This window comes from Aphis gossypii, chromosome 3 (assembly GCF_020184175.1).
Source record: "Aphis gossypii isolate Hap1 chromosome 3, ASM2018417v2, whole genome shotgun sequence".
Taxonomy (NCBI): Eukaryota; Metazoa; Arthropoda; class Insecta; order Hemiptera; family Aphididae; genus Aphis; species Aphis gossypii.
Window position 1 is genome coordinate 6,872,475 of NC_065532.1, and position 21,937 is coordinate 6,894,411.

General features: G+C 29.8%; 2 protein-coding genes across 2 annotated transcripts in view; both read right to left on the reverse strand.

The window, feature by feature from the left end:
- LOC126550637 (zinc finger protein sens-like) overlaps positions 1-3,228 on the reverse strand; it is a 54,092-nt gene extending 50,864 nt beyond the window's left edge. Inside the window, exon 1 of the mRNA XM_050202550.1 lies at positions 2,408-3,228. The gene's annotated coding sequence lies outside the window, so the exon portion shown is untranslated. The remainder of the gene's footprint in view (positions 1-2,407) is intronic.
- A 14,377-nt stretch (positions 3,229-17,605) lies between these two features.
- Positions 17,606-20,362, reverse strand: LOC126550639 (uncharacterized). The gene is made up of 2 exons (XM_050202553.1): positions 19,974-20,362; positions 17,606-17,791 (listed from the first exon to the last, which is right to left on the reverse strand). The coding sequence occupies exons 1-2, from the start codon at positions 20,250-20,252 to the stop codon at positions 17,723-17,725; spliced, it is 348 nt and encodes a 115-aa protein (XP_050058510.1). The 5' UTR covers positions 20,253-20,362; the 3' UTR covers positions 17,606-17,722.
- Between the last annotated feature and the right edge of the window lie 1,575 nt (positions 20,363-21,937).

The window sequence follows — 21,937 nt, forward strand, 5'->3', positions numbered from 1 at the left end:
CGTATTTATTTCATAATTTATTATTCTTTATTTGTTTATACTTGTATTATAATGACTTTATTCAATGAATTTAATATAATAATCTAGTAGACATAATTATAATATATTATGTAAAAGATATATTAGGCACGCGACGGATCATCGTGTTGATTACCTAAGTCTTTATTTTTTTCTTCGTTTATTTTTTTAACATTCAGGTAATATTGTATATCATACGTTTGGTCCGCACAAATCGTGAAACAAGATCCGGTCACGTACTGCACACACATATTATACACGCGTTGTACGGCCGCCAACGACCCCCGGGTGCGCTAATGTTTTTTAATAATGTATCATTTTTATTTCTCACTCCACTTATGAGGCCAACCTCATCTAACCCGTGCTTAGACGCGTACGTTTCGTCTCTTTCCGGGTCGCCTGTGCGTATTCGAGCGGGATGGACTCGTCGGCATTTTACATAAAGTATAAACAATGCCGACCGCTAGCCGATCTCGCAAAGTCGGAGGAGAAACGTGCCGTTTGGGAGCGGCCGTGCGGAAAAAATCGAGTCCTGTTGCACAACCGCGGGAGATATCGCATATTATTATACACAATGCACTGTATACAGGTATATATGTTATTATATTATACGAAACGTGGAGAACAATATTTTCGTGAAGAATATATAAATGTGACCGAAAATGTCGCGGTAAATCGGTATTGTTCTTTGTGTGCAGCGACGTATATAGTCGCGCGATGGATTATATATACTCAAGTATTACGAAACAGAGTTTGCTCTTTTTTCGGCTTCTTCAATACGCTTGCGGTTTTTATTCTTATTTTTATTACTATAATACTATTCTTATTATTATTATTATTATTATTTGTATGGGATGTGTAACGAAAAAAAGTAATCAATCATTCGTGACACAAAAGAACCGCGTGAATAAGAATGGAGACAACGGGGAACAATAACGATTGGGAAAAGTGAATTCGGATGAGAAAACTCGGTCAACGAAACAAAAAGTGATGGGGAACGAGAGGAAAACCTCGACAATGTATATATAATAATAAACTACCGATTATGCGAGTTTTCCTTAAAAATATTCTCATTTAATACCTATTATTACCTATGTTGGATATTTATATAGTGATTATCTATTTACTACTATTAGATACCTATACACACTAAATACTTTAAATGAAGAATTGATTTTCATAATTAAATAAACAACCTACTCGATGATTGTTGAAGGTTATATATATATATATATATATATATATACCTTATATATTTATAAATATGTTTTGATTGTTATATAGTATATTGATTTTATTTATAATGAATTGAAATTAATTGCTCATCACAATACATTATTTTATACACACGTATCTTAAGTATTAGCTCTTAGGCATTTTAATTGTTATAGGCATATATATAGGCATACAATATAATATTATTTTAAAGATATTTAATTTATTATGGTTAGTATATTTTATTGAATATCAACACATATGTGTATTTTTTTATTTTTTATTTTTTATTAGTTCGAGTTTTTAGTAAAATTAATTAGTAATGATATCTAATAACATAATACAACGCTATAACTATATATATATAGTTTAATTCGAATAAAAATTTCATTTATCGAAATTGCGGGCTTATTATTTATTTTATTTAATATTTATAAATTACCTATTAAAATTTTTAAAAAAATATACATATTTTTTAAAATTGGTGAAATCATGATATATATAATATATGCTATGAAATGAGAAATAAAACAGATAAATAAATTACAATGAAAATTAATTAATATAATTCTAACTAAGTATTGGAAAATTTATACATAATATAAAATTTAAAATGCTAAAAAATGGACATATTCAGAAAACAAGTTATTATAAAAAAGCTTATTATTTTCAAAATTATATATGTATAATATTATTTAGAATAACAATAATAAAAAAATTTCTGACGAAATATTTTTAAATAAAATATTTATTAATTAATATATTTAGTATTTTAGCTATAATTTATAATTCATAAACACCAAAAATTAATACATATACCTACCTAAATCGGATTATTTATTTATCAGTAAAAATATTTTTTAACAAATGTGGATACCTATAGGTACTCACCTAAAATAAAAATAAAATAATTTCTTCCAATTTACTTATTTTATACTATTATATATATTTTAAAACATTTAAACACATTTTTTTCTATTCTTTTATAATAAATAAATTTTTAATTTTTAATTTTTCAATAAAATAATATTATTTAATCTGCTTATAGATGATGCCTATATCGCCTAAATCTAGAATCGCTCGCGTTTCCTAATAATAAATCATTACCTACCTACCTACCTATTATAATATTTAAGTGCGGCTAACGGCTAATAAAAAAAAATAATATTCTTACCTGATGATCCGTCGAGCGTCGGCGGGGCAGCGGATGCAGCGGCGGAGTCGTTGCGTTATCCTCACGCGGAACACACTTGGACACTTCAAAAGTTTAAACGGCCGTCACGAAACGATAAATTATTTAATATTAGCTTCGGCGCGGCCATGTCGCAGTGGACGACACCGAAAAACACCGAACGTTTTTTTTTTTATTATTATTCGCAGATCGTTCGGCAAAAACCAAAAAACGAGATGCGCGAAATAGAAATAAGAGAAAACCGCGGCGCGAACAAACAAACAAAAAAAACGGATTCGCACGGATATCGATAAAACGAAAAAAATGAAAAAAAAAAAAATTGAAATTAAATTACAAGCAAACAAATACGAATGTTATTTCGCGTATAAAATTCACACGCGGTCGTCGTCTGCAAACGAAACTGCAACAGCATTAAACCCCATGAGGTTTACACGATCACTGAGCGCGGTCCTAAGGTCCGACGGATCGGATAATATTATTTGCGATCACTACTACTGCCCTACAACCATTATTATTATTATCATTATCGTTATAATAATATCGTATATTATTATTGTTATACGATCGTCGTGCGCGTTGTGTGTGCTGCCGCGCGACGAGAGAGTGTTGTTCGCGTATCGGATGCGTCTGTTCCACTGCCGGGCCGGAGGACAACCCAGTTTCGCCCGGCGCGTCTTCGTCGATCACCGCCGCCGCCGTCGCCACCGCCACCGTTACCGACGAGTTCCCCCCACCGGACGGCCGGCCGCCGTTCGTCCGTCCGCGCGACCGTTCGTCTGTGCAGTCCGTCCACCGCGATCCCACTCGGCAGCGCGAAAAAATAACGTTAGCGGCGCGCGCGCGGTCAGTTACAGTATTAACGATAATAACAATAATAATAATAATAACGCGTACCCGGGCGATACGCGAGCGAGAGAGCGCGCGCACGCACGCAAACCGCAGTACACTTTTGCTTTCCGCGGTCGGGTGACACGCGCGACTCATCTCTCTCGCTCGCACGGTGGCCCAGTTACGGCGGGCCGGAGGAGGAGGCGGAGTGGCGGTGTCGGCGGCGGCGTAGGAGTGACGCGGGGTGGCGGAGAAACGGAGGGGCGGGGCCGTCGGACGACGAGCGGGGCGAAACGGGGCGGCGCCCTGGACGGCCGGCGGTGGGGCGCGGTGACGGGTTGGCCGCCCGACCGCGATGCCGCGGCGCCGACGCCGTAGCGCCCGCGCGAATTCTGCGACCGTCGTGTGTCGGCCGGACCGCGTGCCGCTGCCGGTGCTGCCCGTGGTCGTGTCGGACCGGTGGTGCGGCCGGTAAGAGGAAGCCCCCGAAGGACGACAGCGACGCTCCGCGCTCGGCAGTGCGCCGCCGACGCCGGTCGCGCGAGCTCGTGCGGTTCGGTGGCCCGTCTGGTAATCGTAGTTATAATAATATTATAGTCCTGCATTTGCGACGAAGCGCTCATATCCCCGTCGACCATTCCGATTAATACCTATTTTATAGTATATTGCTGAAATAATTCCATATTGGATATACGATACACACGTATTGTTGTAAATAACTCGAGTTGGAAAAAGCAAATTTAGATAGGTGTATATTAATTTGTCACTGAGATAATATCTCGAGAATGTGTATTGGACTTGAGTACTACGAATTGCCGAGTGCAGCTTAAATTACGTTCTAAAAACATAAACAAACATAATACCAATTATGTACCTATTCGTTTCGTAAAAATAACACTCTATAATATGTACATAATAGGTATATTTAAAATTAATTTTTAGTTATACGTATGCATAATTTAATTTATAAATATAGGTAGTAGGTACTATTATGTATACGACACTATACGTATTATGTCCATGGTTCAATTATTAATACACGCAAAATATAGGTACAATTAATATTATTAATTTTGTATGTACACCTAAAATAAATTATAAGTTTTATAATTATTTTTTTTTTATTATTTAAAATTTAAACAGTTTTATGCGTTTCTTGTAGTTAGGGAAATTTTAAAATAAGCACACTATATAACAATAATAATAATAATAATTTATTTAAAAAAAATAGCTACTGAGTATTACTGTTATTAGTACCTATTGTTATATAGTGTGCTTATTTTAAAATATAATTTTTGATCATGAAATAATATACAGTAATTTCTTCTAACTATTTCATTGAACTTTAATAATGTTATAGTGACAAATAGTTATATTGTTAACTTGTTTGCTGATTTATCTTGAGTCTATAGTGACTCTATACAAACATAATTTAATTTATAGTAAGTAGTAAATACCCCATAATATAGCGTAGTTTTGATTATTCAACTTGTTCATCAAATTCTTCATCAACCATCGTCCTTTATTCCTCACCTTTTTCTGAGAATAATTTTTTATCTGTAATTTTGAATCCTTAATTTCTCTGAATAGTTCGAAATGTGTTCTGCCCCTGATTTAATATTTTTATGTTTTCATTGTTTATTACAAAATGTTGTTGCACAACCATCACTTCACTATTAATTTTCAATTTCACTGTCATATTTGGCATTTGTCTAGATGATTGAAATCCAGTTTAGTTTCACCGATATACCTAAGGGACCGGATTCATCTAATAATGCTATAAATGTTTTCCATAATGCGAAAAATATTTTACTTGTACATTAGGTAATGGTATTTTCTTATCTTATTTTATAATACTATTATTCGCAAAGAACCTGATCTTTCTATCAATATTCAGTTATTTAATATCATGTAGGTATTCACGGGAACGGGATGAACTCATATAATATCATATACTATTATTATAGTTAAGTAACATGTAATTATATGGTTAAATTTAATAACAAGGCTACATCACAAGCTGTTAGTAAATTTAAATTAGGTACTCGTATTCCTTCACTATAAGTTTTGAACTTAATGTTATTAAATAATTTTAACTATTTATACATTTATAATAAATACCTTGAAAATAAAAATAAAAAGTCCATGAAGCAATTAGATCAAGAAAATCTATAAATTTAGATTTTAGGGGTATAATAATAATATAAAGAAACCGAATTACTGAATAAATAGATATCTAACAATTAAGTTATCTATACCTATATGAAGATCTTTGTTATAGTTTAAACGATATCGGGTCGCGTGACGATGATAATGTATGTAATTATACAACAAACAACTTTATAAAGCACAAAGTAAGCATAATAATATGCCAGACATAATACGTATAGTAGCCATTTTGAAAACAAGTTATAGCACATACAAGGGACTGAAAATCACTCATTATATTGACTCGCCCCAACCAGAATACAGCTATATAGGTACTGCATAAAACCTATCGTGACCAATGTCACCGTATATTTATTTATAATATTCTATGTATAATAGTATTGGTTTATTGGAACAAATCCCTCCTACTACAATATGAAACGCACTGATATAAAAACATGTTGTACTGCAACGTACAACGATAGTTCGTGTAAACTTATATTATATTTCGTGATTTATCTATTTTTCTGCTATATTGAACTTTCTATACATTATTCGTATATTTATACAGATACCTTCCTACACATGAAACACGGAATAAAAAAGTGTATCTAGCTGCTAGTACCTACCTATATAGGTACGTATCTAGTGCAATTGAATCTACAACATGTACACATTGTACACCCATAGATCAGGAAATCGAGCGTTAATCCATATACGTACTATATATAATAATACCTAATATACCCATACATAATATATATATATAAATGTATAGTGTTTATAATATATAACTCGTATGCTCTAAATTTTGAAAACGGTTTATAGATCAAAAAAGTTTTATGTTTTTACTGTGTTTAGTAGATGTCGCGAAAGAGTATGTATTTATTTAGTATCACTGCAGCAGTGCGGGGCGACAGACATATCTCTAATGGTCGGCTGACAGCTATGACTTATTTTTTCAACTAAACTTATGTGTGTTTATTTTCATACACTCGCGCAATATTATATGCAACATAGTTTTCTAACCGATAAAAAAATATTATGGACAAAATATAGAATATGGAGTAATTGAAATAAAATGTATGCATACATTTTGCAGTCAAAATGTGATTTCATAAAGTTCAAATTGATGTATTGAAGTATAAATAAATACATGCATAATGCATTTGATAAGTCAAATGTATACCTAATCTATTCTCGAATAAAATACATACTACGAAATAAGCTCAATTGGTGACCAATCAGAGAATGCATTTTATCGATGGTTTTAATAAACAAATCAATTAAAAATTATACTATGAAAATATTTATGATTATTGCTTTGCAATACACATTAAATCTTCGAAATTGAGAATGCTTGGAAATTGAACTTTTGATATTTATTGCATTAATACCTATAATACTGCGCTAAAATATGAAACGCAACCACTACCTATATATATTGGGTCTATAACAAACTATCTATACCTATATTATAATGTTATATATTTTTCTGTATAAACTATAATACGTTACGGGTATTGTAATATAATACGTAAAGAATATGAAGACTGAGAAATATTAATTGACCGGAAATGTTTTAAATAATAAAAAAAAAAATAATTTGCAAAAAAATTCGTGTATACCAAATAGTAAACTATAATCGTCCGGTTTTTATCAGTTTTGTAATATTCAATGACAACGACTGTCGGAAGTATATTATAATATACATAAAATATATTAAATATAAATACCGCGAGAAAGGAAGTCATGCATTAACAACTGTATCTAGGTATATGAAATCAGTTATCGTTATACTATTATCCGTGTTAGTTTGACGGCGCTACGGTAGTATTATTGTTATTAAATAAATAACTCTGGATGAATATTATTATAGCAATGTGATTATCAAAAGAATTTGTTGACCACAACCTTTTAATGTATAATTTAGTTTACACAGAAGACTTATTTGATGTATTTTCATTAGGATTTTTTTTTATTATTATACAATTTGCTGTTTTCTTCAATTCGTAATGGTTGAATGTAGTAGGTATAGTAATCTGCAGTTTATCCTTATGATAAATTTGTGATGACGAGATAATAATAGACCCGCACAATGACTTGCTGTAACGCGATTTAAACGGTTTTTTTTTTTTAATGATTCCATTTATTATTATAGGCTTCTATTATGTTTTTCCGTTATTTAATCCTAGGAGATATTAATATATACCTATTATAGATTTGTTACTCGAAAGTATAATTCAAAAATATTAAATTATATAGATCACGAAATCTATATACCTACATTATACATTATACCTATATTATATTAAAATTAATAAAAAGTATTACAATTGGGAAATATATATAAATATATATATGCAATTATTTATATAAATAATATCATGATGTACGTAATAAGATTAACAGTCAACATAATACTATATAAATGCCTATTTATTTTTTAAGAGGACGTTACAGTGGTCATTTTCAATCGCAAAAGCTTGTCCACGAATAACAAACAAAAGGCCAAAACGGCATCAAAAAGTAGTTTTAGAGTAAAAGTTTTTTTATGTAATTTATACAGAACAATACTTAGGAGGGAAACTTATTGGTATTTTTTTTTTTTTGAAATATTAAGTATCAAACAATTTTAATAAAAGGTTTTTGTTTTTGAAAATATTAACATAAAACTGTACGCATAAAAATTATATTTCAATTATAATATTTAAACAGTATTATGGAATTAATAATTATTGTACACTTCTATCAGATTCCTTAAAAAATATATATAATTTATAATGTGGTTTATCTTATTTAAACTGTTTTATCTGATAAGGAGGTATATACATACCTATATATTATTCAATTAACACACAATTTATTTAGAATATAAAATTGGAAACAATTTTTTAAATAATATGTTAAATATATAATATAAATCAACATAACTTGCATAATAAAACGAATATTTCAATTAAAACGATTGTAAAAAAGCTTGTGATTTTAGATTTTGATATTTTTTTAATGACATACCACAAATGTTTATAAGTATGCCTGGTGCAGTGATAATAAATTATACGCATCATATTCTATTACAAATAAATAATTATAAAGGTATGTAGCTTTTGATAAAGTTCTCGATCTATACACAGTACCTATAATGATTTATCTTTAAGAACTTTCAAAAAGTCTATAAAATTTATATACTCACATAGGTAACCTTTGTCATAGCACATTATTAAATACATAAATATATATTAAATAATGATAGTTATTATATAATTTTCACAACAAAGAGAAAATAAATATGCATTTTCTAAAGAATCGTTCAGAGAAAAATGTTGGAGCCGTAAATAAGTTTGAAGAACATAAATTAAAAAAGGTTGTGTATAGTTTTGTTTGAAATTTGGTGATGCTGCAGTCGTGAGAATAATTCTTGCACATGAATTGTTTCGTAGAATTTATATTATGTAAAATTATTTATTAGTAATATCATATTATATTGATCGACACATAACGTATCGACACTCAATGATTGATCGTATTAATATTAATAACGATCGAAGTTTTAAATGATATCGTACTATCGTATATTATCAGTATATATACCTATATATGCGATTAATATATTATACAAACTATATTTTTAGAGCTGCCAACTAAAGTGTAAAATATAGAAATTGATTTCTTTTTTTTCTAGTTCTACATAATCTTCTGAACAGCATCTAGATGGATAAACTAGTCATCATATATCATATATATACTGCGTAGTTAATGCCAATGACATATTTTAGTGTTCGGCCGAATAACACAAGTTCGCGATTGGGATATTAAAATGCGATTATAAACGATCAATCTAATCTATCCATGTAATATAATACATATAAATACATATTGGGGACAACGTAATAGTGTTCTACCAGCTTATACTCGAAACCAATATTAGAAAATATGTGGAATAGATAGTTTCAGAGAAATCTAATATTTGTTTGTACTCAATATTAATGTCAGACTCCACCCATCTCTGAAATAAATATGATAAATATCCACAATTAAAATAGAGTACAACTTAATACCATGTTAGAATAATATTGTTATTTTATCGTATTTAATTAACAAAATATCTTAAATACTTGTCGTTCTATAAGTTATCTATGTTACTGAATTCAAAATTTTCATGTAACAAATACGTTTTTTCCTTTTTATTTCGAGCTCTGATAAGTAAAAGAAAATGTTTTCAATTTTAACAGATGTGTCTACACAGTGCGCCGTTTTTATGATATCAAATATAAGTCACGCGATTCATTTGGGCACGATACAACAATATATTATAATGCATTAATATCATATTATTGATATAGGTACGCATTGAGCATTTTCAACACACATGATATTATGATATATTGTATACAAATTACAAATATTTATAATGCATAACCAAATGCGAGTAGGTATACACCATACGATGATACGAATGTCCCGTATGTAAATTGTTATAATTTAATGGCGTAATATAATATTATTATCATATTTTGTACTGGTATTATATACGTACCTGTGCTCTGATATGATAATATGAATATGAATATGAATAGGTATGTTATAAGGAATAAAACATTTATTGAGTAAGTACCTACAAAGCGATAGCATCGTCAAAATAAAAATTATGTGTTTCGTCCGTTTCCGAATATATACATATTATACCGTTTGTACCTGCAGCAATATATAGGTAAATAATAATATATTATATACAGACAACTGTTGTAACTATATTATTTTTATTATTATCATTATTATGCACCAGTGCCCATCGGATGTCTGGTATACATGTAAATATATAATACATACCTATAAATATATAGTATCATGTGTATATTTTTTTATTAAATCGCGAAACAATTAAAGACGTCATTGCCTCTATTACCCGATCTTAGTTATGCACTCACGAGCACATTATATTTATGACGTCCCGCAGAATATAACTCGAAGCTGCATACGTATTATTATCATAAAATTCGCATGCATATAGATAAGAATCGCGCTGATGCTGCGACGGACCGCGAAGTTCGCAAATCACTTACGTATACATAGGTAATTATATTATTATACGTTCGACAAAGAGTGTATTGGGAAGGTATATTATATGTTATTATCTTCAATCTGAAGACCACTTCGGCGACGATCGCGGGATATACGAATTAAACGATATTATATTATATATAAATATTATGTGGATGTACACGCATCCATATATATAATATATTTTTATCGTACGACTACGATCGAAACGAAGTACGTACAATAATAACATATAATAACGTTATAATGCGAACTAAATCGCGTTTATTCGGTTCCGGTCGTGGAAGTATATTATAAGTATATAGGTACATGTGCGCGTCTCTCATATACATATATTTTATTATAATATTCTAATAAGGCATATCATACGCATTTGAATATATACCTATTGGTACCTATACGGTTTATAGGATCCGCGTGCCTGAGATATAGGTATTCGATATTATATATAAAACTGCAGTCGCTGGCCGAACGGCATAAACGGTAGTTGAAATAATATATTGCGGCGTTTATTATTCGAAATACTCGCGGTTAACGTCGTCATCGCGGGTACCCATTGCTCCCCATTAATATATACGTATTTACGCATAATATATAATATCAATATACGCCCCTCGTATTTTATGCGCGCACGCGCGTTATACTTATATCGGTACTCGATCTCATTGCGTGGGTGGTCCGCGCGCGTTCATAAGAGCGGTCGACTGTAATAACCGTTACCGTGGACGACATAATATTATTATACAATATAATATACGTATACAGCTTTTGTGTATGTGTGTGTGTGTGTATATATATATTGAATACTATACATAATATTATTATGTACACAGCATTCAGTGTATAGAGGTATTCGAACAATAATTAATAGCCGCGCGCCCGAAAGGTCATTAGGACATAATATTTTATTATTATTATATATATAATATAATATATCGCAAGACCTCGCAACCGCCGTATACCTTCTATACTACGTATATAAACGTAAATCGTTTCTACTATTATACTTCACCTGTAATTCCGCGGCGACGGCGTATATAGTGTTGCTTATATGAACTTTGTGTCGGATGAACCGTACACAACCACCGCCGTCGATGGTCGGCGAATCGGCGAGAAGTGACCGACTGTGACGAGTTAATTTCACGTTGCGGATACTTTGCCATCACGTTGTGTACAATAGCAGCCGATGCACAAGTGAAATAATATTAGGTGCTCTTTTGAGTATACCTACTAATATAACCTATATATATGTACCTACTACGCGACCGGAAATATCTGTGTGTCCAAACGGCTCGGTTACAAGTCGTATCGGCTGATCATCGACTGCCGGACACAGCATGAGAGGCCTTAATTGTATATGAATATGCATATGATATTATACGTATTGTGCTACAGGTGGATAGCACAGCAGATACTATCCGTGCCGATCGCAACACAGTATTCCGACGTTAGACTCGCGAGATTTAACACCTACAACTCATAATAAAAGTCATATCCGTAATGTTCTAAATATAGTAGTAGGTACTACACATTTCTATACGGTTTCGTTGTCACGCTAAGCCATCATTATAATAATATAGTATACACTTCTCAGACTTAAAAAGAACAGCACAATATATTCAATAATAAAATCAAACTTCAGTGAAATTTTAAACACAGCAAAATTTCATGATTACACCCAAATATACTCCAACATATCCAAAACCGCACATCATTCAAACTATATAAACTTCCCCCTAAAGCTAGCATATTCACTGCAGAATCTCAAGCCATCAAAGAGGCTTTAATACACACAAATACAAAAAATAAATATACTTATATACCTAACCGAAACGTGTAAAAAATATTGGAACTCAATATTATTCTCAAACAGATTAAAAGAAATTAAAAAAAACCATAAGTTGCATACTCCCACTAATCTATATCCTGCCGAGAAGACATAATAACTACCACAGCGAGAATCGGACACACCAACCTCATACTTATTCATCTAATTAAGCACGAAGAAATGCCCATATTATGTATCCAATGCAATGAATAATTAACGATTAAACAACATATTGTTTTACACTACTGAAATTTTACAGTCAAAGTCCATCGTATATCATCCAACCACAATGGAAGCAGTACCCTGTGAACACAACTCATGTGCACATTAGATTCATCTCTTCTTCAAAGTCATTGGATATAGCTATAAAATCTAAATTAAAAATTTTTTTTTCATTAATTAGTTATTTAGCAATTTAAGATATTGTAATATTGTAAATACAGGCTAATTACCTAGCAATTATTCCTGAATTATAAAAAAAAAAAACATAATATTAATATAGATACGTTTTCGTGTGGGATCTATGGTGCGTTTGACTATTTTAAGTACGAATATTTCTCTGATATACGTAGGTATGTATCTAGTAATTATATATATATACAATATGTAGTGTATATACGATTGATTAATAATACGAGCTTTATGCATTGCTGGTATATTATAGGCACCTTTATACTTATCTGCCACCGCCGACGATGCCGCTGCCGCCGTATATTTTTTCGCCGATGAGTTGTGACGACTGGTCCGACCAGACCGACTGGTTGCGAGCACCGTGCACATATATAATATCATAATATATAAAATATAATATACCTACGCCGCCGTCGACATCACGTGAAATTTGTTTTTATTTCGCACGACCGACCGCTGCCGCCGCGATTTACGAATATAATAATAATATTATATGTACATACAGCATGGGTACGAGCGCCGGATATACATCGAGCGGTATACCAACTATATATTATATTATATATGATATGCACATATTTTATTATGTATGCACACGGTTTTCTAAATAGGATCGGCCGCCCATATCATTATAATCGTTTCGATGCGACGACGACCCGGGGTGCAGTATTTCAAAGGTATAGGTAAGTACCTATGTATAGTGCCTAAATACATTAAACGCACTCGTATTTTGATCATAATATATTATTATTATTATAACGTACACAGTACAACACTATACGAGGCACTTAATCCAATTATAACACCTAACACCTACCGCCGCCGCCGTCGTCTTCCCGCTGCAGTCGGTGCGGCGTGCATTATACACGCACTGCACCCAAACCTATTAGATGTAACGCGCGTGCCGCCGCCTCGTCCCAAACGATTTTTCGCACACGTACTATGCGTTTTGGCACACGTGGCTTCTATAATTTGTACAAGTGCAGTATATAATGCATACAACTGGTGGATCGTTTGGTAGCTGCATCTGATACAGATCTCTGTCGTATTATAATGTTATGATGATTTATAGCGGACCACTATATATATATTATAAATACAGTATATAACTGCAGTACACTGCACATTTGTATATAACGGTAGGTACGCGAGCGTATCATAATAATATATTATGCATTTGCAGTATACTCGACCAATTATAATTCGTTTCGCAGTTTTGATTTTTGGGACAACCGCCAAAACTGGCAACGAGTTCGCGACCTGAAGTATAATATTCAGTTGCAGACGTGTGTGTACATAATAATAATAATAACACTGTATATAAGTTTACATTATTACTGTAAGGCGTATGAGATGATGTGTACATAATAATATTATGTATAGGTACGATCGTGTTGCTGATTGGCACGACCGCCGACGTTGTCCGCTTCTGCCAGAGTGGACATCGCGCTCTCTACGACGTAAATCCAGTGTGAAAAACTCTACGAAAGTTATAATATTATATATATTATGTCATTGTGTATACGGTGGTCGTGTAGATCTGGTAGGTGTATATATGCATAACACGTAACCGTACATTATTTATGCACACTTTGGCAGCGTGAGTTAAGAGACATTTTAACAAATTATTTTTACGCCCACCGTGTAATTATTATTACTTCGTCGCGTCTATGTTTAGTGTCTACTATAATATAGTATGTATTATAATATCACATACCTACAGAAACACCGGGACTTTGAAAGTAGATAAAACGGGTCTCTTCATTACGGTTGCAGGTTTTTTCACACAATACCTATTATTATGAACTTATATAATGAATCGTAAAACAGTGGCCTATTGAAAATATTATAATTTATAGGAAATCATTAAATTACATAATAATATATATTATGTTACAGTGAATGTCTGCAATTGGTGAATGCTGACAGTTATCAGTTAAATCTTTGATGTACGCGGATCGTCCAAAGACCCTTGGTCTTCTGAAAAATAATATTTGTGCTGTTATTGCCAAAGTAGGCACAGATATGCTGGAAAATGTGGACAGAAATTTAAAATTCCACTTATCTCAGTGCATTGATGAGAACGGATGGTCACTTTCGAGATGTTTTTCTTAAAACCCATTAAAATGAAATTTTAAATGTACCCCGTACACAAAAAAAAGAAACAATTTAATCGATATTGTCAATAATTTTATAAAATAAAGAAGTAACCACCACCCACCATGTACAATCAGCTCTATATTTAAGTGTTTATATTATCATTTATTATACTAACAGAACAACAGAGGAGTTTTTTTTAGATTTTTGAATATCTTTCCGATTTACATCAATAATGGTATCGTATATAGGCTTGAAGTATACAGTTATAGTCTTAGGTACAACTAAAAATAATATTACACTTACTAAACTATGGATTATGTAAGTTATACATATCTCGTCACTTTTTATTATATATTTACTATACTTATATAATTTTGCACATAGAAAATATTGCTAAAACAAAGATTTAATAATTAAAATGCCATCACAGACATACGCACACACCTTAAATCCTCCTCTGGTCGTCGAAATTAAATGGGTACAAATGAGTGAAAAATATTCGACTATGTAGTTAAAAACTAGTTATAAGACGTGTCTACAATAACTGTATGATTTAAATGTAATATAGTTTATCGTAGATTACTGAACTGGTTTACTGTTGGCGTGGATAGCTAAAAATTAACTGCTCAGTCTATTTTTTCGTCTCTTTTTTTTTTTTTTAATTAGTATGCATAATTAATATTAATATGTAATCTATATAATATACGCAGCACCAGTACATAATTATATAATATAAATCGTTTACATTTTGGAAGCGATGACTATATAAGGCAAAAGTCAAGTGAAAATAAGTGAAAATAAAATATTTTGTTGCGTTTATTATTGACAATTCTTAAGTTGTTTTTAATGTAACATCATTATTTCAACAAACGCGTGATGAATTCCACTATTCCACGAAAATATAGAAAACGAAAGGATTATATTATTAAGACTGTAGATCATAATCAGGCTATATAATTTTATCAAACAGGATTGTGACACTTATTCTAGTATTTTCTCAAATATCAAATATGCCTTTAGGTATTATAGAACTTAATAGTTTTAAAAATTATTACAAAATATATATTTGCGTTATATGCGTTTATATAGTGGTGTAAACGAATTTTGCAGCAGACGCGATCGCTGTATGATAGTGTTTTATCCAATTTATATAATACGAAAAAAATAATTATTGATGGAAATCGGATATTTTATCGGTACTACACACTTTACTACTGTACCCCGATGTGTATTACTTATACCGTGAAAAATAAATTAAGATATAATATCTATCATTATAAATATAAAATTATTTACGGCCATTAGTTCAAGTAATTATATCTATAGACAATTATAATTATTAAGCAATAATGCCGTAAAATTGACTTACGGCGTTTTTATTTAGTAAATAGTGGTATATTTACGGCTTATGGCTCTAAGTAATAACATCAAAATAACTTTTATTCATGTAACATATGGATAAAAGTTTTATTTTATTATTTCATTGCATTCCTCGTCAAAAAAACTATAAAGGTGAATATGTATTATACTAAATTAATTGGGATAACAAATAATAAAGTTATAATAAAATTAAAAAAACAAACATTCATTTTTCTCAAAAATAAGAAATTGAGTTTTACGGCACTTTTGCTTAGCAGGGCAGTATATATGTATAGTAATTTATACATTGAACGAACAATTTTGATTTAATTTCTCATTCATTATTTCATACTGTTTAATGATCGAATATAATATATAAAATAAATACATTTTAATTTAATCAAATTCTCAGAAGAAAAAAATATATTATTAATATTAACCGTGAGAAATTTTAGTAAGACGATTTCAAAGTAAAATTTATGATCGAGTAATAACGAATTTGTAAGTTTTAATAAGCACAAACTTAAACCAATACAGTTTTATACATATACCTATGTTTTTGCAATACCTATGTATATATAGAGTTATCATAATTTGTAAGCATCGAGGGGATACATCTATAAAGTATTATTTTATATATTACTATATAGTATATATTATACATATATTATACATATATGCATCTAAATAATGAAGTAGCAAACTGGTATTTCGGTAAAAAAAACCATTTAACTAATGGATGTAATAACGAAAGAAACAAATATCGGAAAAAATAATTCAAAAAAAGACCGTGTAATTTGAATATTATCGATCGAATAAAATATTTTATAATATATGATGTTATTGATTTGATTTCATGTATCGTCGACACAACGATGCTGACAATTAATTGCATCCGATTCAATATAATATATTATCATTATTATTCGAGGTCGTGTACCTCAAACTTACTAATATTCGACGTATATGTGATCAATGTGATTTTTTTTTTCATAATATACAATTTAAATGATTGCACATTTGCACGTGTACATCAAAATTCAAAAAATGCCTGTCTCGCGTAGTATTGGTAATTTGCCAATAATACTTAAAATAAACAAGAGAAACCTAAACTTAATAATATCACATAAATTTGTAATTGAATTTATATAGGTACTATTCCTGTTTTGAGCTTCTTATTTATTTTTTTTATTAAATGCATTCGCGTATAAATACACTCATATATATTTCACCCGACGTGTTCCGGCTACTATTATTTATTTACTCGCGATTTTTTGTATAAGTACTCGACGTGAAAATATAAATCAAAAGAATCATCATAATAAATTATTATTTATTACTATCGTGTAGGTATATAATATAACACATTATACCCCTACATATAAATATAATAATTGTTAAAAACATAAAAATATTTTAAATAAAAGTAAAAAAGAAGTATATTATTTCATATAATATATATTATATATTTTAAATAAATCTTCGCATTTTATTGACTTCAATACAATAATTTTTTTTAATAACGTAAATACCTGCAGATAAATCGAATCAATCAGTGCTTATTTTTCTGAAGCAGTCGGCTGTTGACTGATCACTGATACGTTTTCATCTTGAAATTTAACTGGGATCTATAATAAGCATGTTTCAAAAATTAAAATGATTAAAACAGCATAACAGCTAATTACTAGTTTTCAAATGATTATTTAAACGATTTTGATTTAAATGCGACTCTGCGTAGGAGTGTTATAAACTGTAGCGTGTGGAAGCGTATCTATATAAATGTAAATTATGAACCCAAGTTATAAATATATATATATATATATAAATATTATATTCAAATAAACTTATTATAATTATGTATGAGTAGATATACCTAATAAACTATAATGTTATTGCAAAATTATTTATTAGATTCGTATCCATTTCGATTATGAATAATAAATTATTATTATATTTGATTTAATCAATAGCAATTTTATAAAAAACGTTCGTTTTTAAATCAAATATAAAATGTTAACCATTATCAAATATGAAACATAATAAATGTTATAAAATATTATTAAACGATAAAGTCAGCCGAAAATTTAACATTACAATATTATAATTATACGCATATATAATATTATTAAGTTGGAAGAAAGCGGTGCGTGGCATCGGCCGGCCCCCTCGCATTTTGTTTATACCTATGTATAATTACGCGGCCACCGACAGCGACCAAAAATAATAAGTAAATGAATTATTACTCGGTTAGGTGATTAATAAATAATATCATTGGACAAAAATTTCATATGATTTAGAACGTCCGTGTACATAATGAGTGCGATTTGCAACTGCAGGCAAATCGCTAGTAATTGTGGCACGCGTAAAATATTAAGAAAAAAAAATGGCGAAATTTCGATGGTAAACTCGTTCTTAAGAAATACATTTTAATATTATCATCATATCATTATTAGAAAGTAATTACTATTGTAAAGAATTTTTTAAATATTATCGATTATTTGTATTTATATTTATATGTATTCATAGTAATAATATATATTATATATATAATATATATTCTTATTATAGCCATTTCGATATTTTTATAACTCAATACACTAGCTACCTAGATATAGATTTTTGATTTTTGATTTCAAAAACCCGATATTAATTTTGATTTTTAAGATAAGAGTAAAATATATGTTATATAGTAACATCATATATATCGAAAACCTGGAAAACTTTTTTTATGAATCTCAAAAATATCAATTTTTAAAACTTTGTTTTCCGGAAACAGCGATTTGTTTGTATAAAATTAAAACTCATATATATATATTTTTTCTATGATAGTTGACAGCAAAAAACAAAAAAAGGAAAATAATGTAACACTTAGTCGAATTTTGCACACCTTTAAAATATTATAGTTAATTTAAAATAAATAAGTTTTTATCTTTTTTACTCCTTAAATAGCATAAAAAATGTATTGTTTAAGCATACATATTATTTAACTACATATTTACTTAAAAAAAAAAATCTAAATAAACTGGGTGAACATGATTACTTGACAACAGCCTTCTATACGTAATATATAGTAGGGTTCTATATTATATTGGAAGCTTTTTTGTATAATTAATATATATAGTGTATAGAGTGTTTAAACACACCGCTACCAGTTACCTATATATTATAATCATATATGTACGACATTATAATATATTATGATAAGCTGTTTTAAGGCAGTTATGAAAGACTGGGTATACCGCTTCCATACAATATTGTTATAAAATATTAATATGCTATGCATATTTGTATTAAATTTCAGAGTGATGGTCATAAAGAAAATGTGACTAATCTGGTTAATTAATTGGCAGAGCCAAGTGTTTTGAAGGTAATCAATGTAACAACATAAAATAATAATTGTGTTCGTCACTTAACTATCTGTCTGTGAGTAGTATAGTTACCTTCTATTTTATATAATAACTATAATGAGATATCGAATATAATACACAACGTATAGTAATAGTAGTAACAGTTAAAATTATTATTAGTTTTAATATCTAATACATTTTTGGGTTATATAAAATGTATGTTAATATTTTACAATATTTGCAGGCTTTAGATCGATTATATATCTAATAATTGCAGTTAAAATCGAAAAATAATTAAATAATATATTTGAGTTATTAAATAAATAAATAAATTAAAATTTTGAAAACTACTCAACTGTTATCAGTTTCATATAAATCAACAACACTACAATATTAATCATTTTTGAGAAAATATTAAATAATTAACTTTATATTAAATGTGGTGTATCGTATTTCTACTTACATAAATTCTTTTTTTCTTATAGATTGTAATCAAACACTTTTTTATCAGCTTTTTTTCCATTACTACGCACATACCAGGTGGAGTCCTGGGACGAAGTTTTGACATGCAATTTTCCATCCAACTCTTAGTTTGTATTTCCGTCCCCCGATCGCTCAAATTTACATATTTTCGCTCCTTTTTGTACACGTGAACCCAAAACTCGAACATCGGTTCACGAACTACCGTGTTAGGTGTCGGATCTGGATCTTCATCTTCCCAAACATAATTAAACGGCCACATAGACAATATATCACAGCAGCCGCATATATGGCTGTTTTATGATTTATGTAAAATATAGTTTTAAAATTTATTATTAAATTAATAAGCGTTTGCTTGTTTTATACATATAAAGCCATAGTGATACGTGTAAAAATAATTATTATGAAAAAAATCAGTTACAGATATAAAATATTATATAATATACATATTACATAGCGTCTAATGGCTAATACATGTTCATATGAACAGTTAAGATGTCTCACTCTGCAATCTCGTAGGTTTATTTTTGTATGATGATCAATCAATTAAAAGGGTATTCAATACTTTCGTAGGAACCATAATATATCTTAATCTATACAGCAGCGAGTTCGCGTATTATTATAGTATATAGACGATGAGTGGTAGAAAAGGATTAAAAAAAAAACACCAACGAGATGATTATGGCGGGTATACTTATGGTAATTTATTTTATACTAATCGAATCAGATTATATATTTGAGCTTATATAATCGTTAAGGCGTTATTATCGCTGTAAATAATATTATGATATCATATTTTGGAAATGCGCTGCAGTAGTCGAATTATCATATTGGCTGATCGTTGTATTATTTAAAGTATTTGAAAGTCATCAGTCTTATAATGTAATGGGCTACTATAAACGGTATACAATAATTCAAAGTTCTAAACAACCATTGTTGCTTTTGTGCAAATTTAGCGATAATTGTAGCACATATGTAATGCACATCGTTTTTTTGACTTAAATGTAGAACAATTGAAAGGTCGTGTTCTATGGACTTGATAAGAAATGAAAATATAAAATAACACTGATGAATCTACTGGTGCGCTGTATACACACATACCTATGCATTATACATAAACGTGGATTTACTTTTTTTTAAATATGCGCAATGACTCAGAAATGCGATAGGGTGGTAAAATAGATTTGATTTATTTTTGTCGAAGACAAACAGAAATATTTTATTTATCTAAAACTATTATTGTTTTTTTTTTAATCGTTTAATCGAAGTATAGAAAACTGATTATTGATTTTTTTTTCAAATAGAAAGTTGTATGTTAGCTATCGCACTTAACACAGCCCTTCCGCCGATACACCACATTACTTCTAAGTACCAACTACCAACTACTAATTTAATTTATATAATATGTAACTATGTTCTTCAAAATAATACGAGAAATGTTGTTATGTATATTCAATACACTTCGACGCCGTATATACTTTAAATATAGATATACAAATATAATTATATAAATATGGTTAATAATCGTGCTACAACTATAGCCTATTTAACCATTATAATGTGTATGTATTTTATTTTAAATTACTGTGATTATATTAAACTATGTTATACAGTAGGTAACTAAAAGAAAATAATTATAATTTATTAACAATTATTATTAAATAAATTGCTCATATAGCATATTATATTTTATTTTTTATAACATATGTAGACTCGTAGTAGAATTTATTTTATATATTTATAACTGATGTGGTTTTGCACTTTAAATATACATCGTGATATATTTACAATCTATGAGATGTAATTCGTTGTCACTGTTGTTTTAAGTCGAAAGTAGTTTATTAAAGTCAATGGAAACACAAAAAACGTAGATTTTCATTATAATATATAAGGTAGGTACTAAGATTTAGTGCATCATATATATCGATACATTAGGTACATTGAGAT

Excerpts from the sequence above, each read along its gene's own strand:
- LOC126550639 (XM_050202553.1), bottom strand. The coding sequence starts at position 20,252 with ATGTGGCCGTTTAATTATGTTTGGGAAGATGAAGATCCAGATCCGACA. Across the intron at positions 17,792-19,973 it reads ATAAGAAAAAAAGAATTTAT|ATCCCAGTTAAATTTCAAGA; the intron begins GTAAGTAGAAAT and ends TGCTTATTATAG.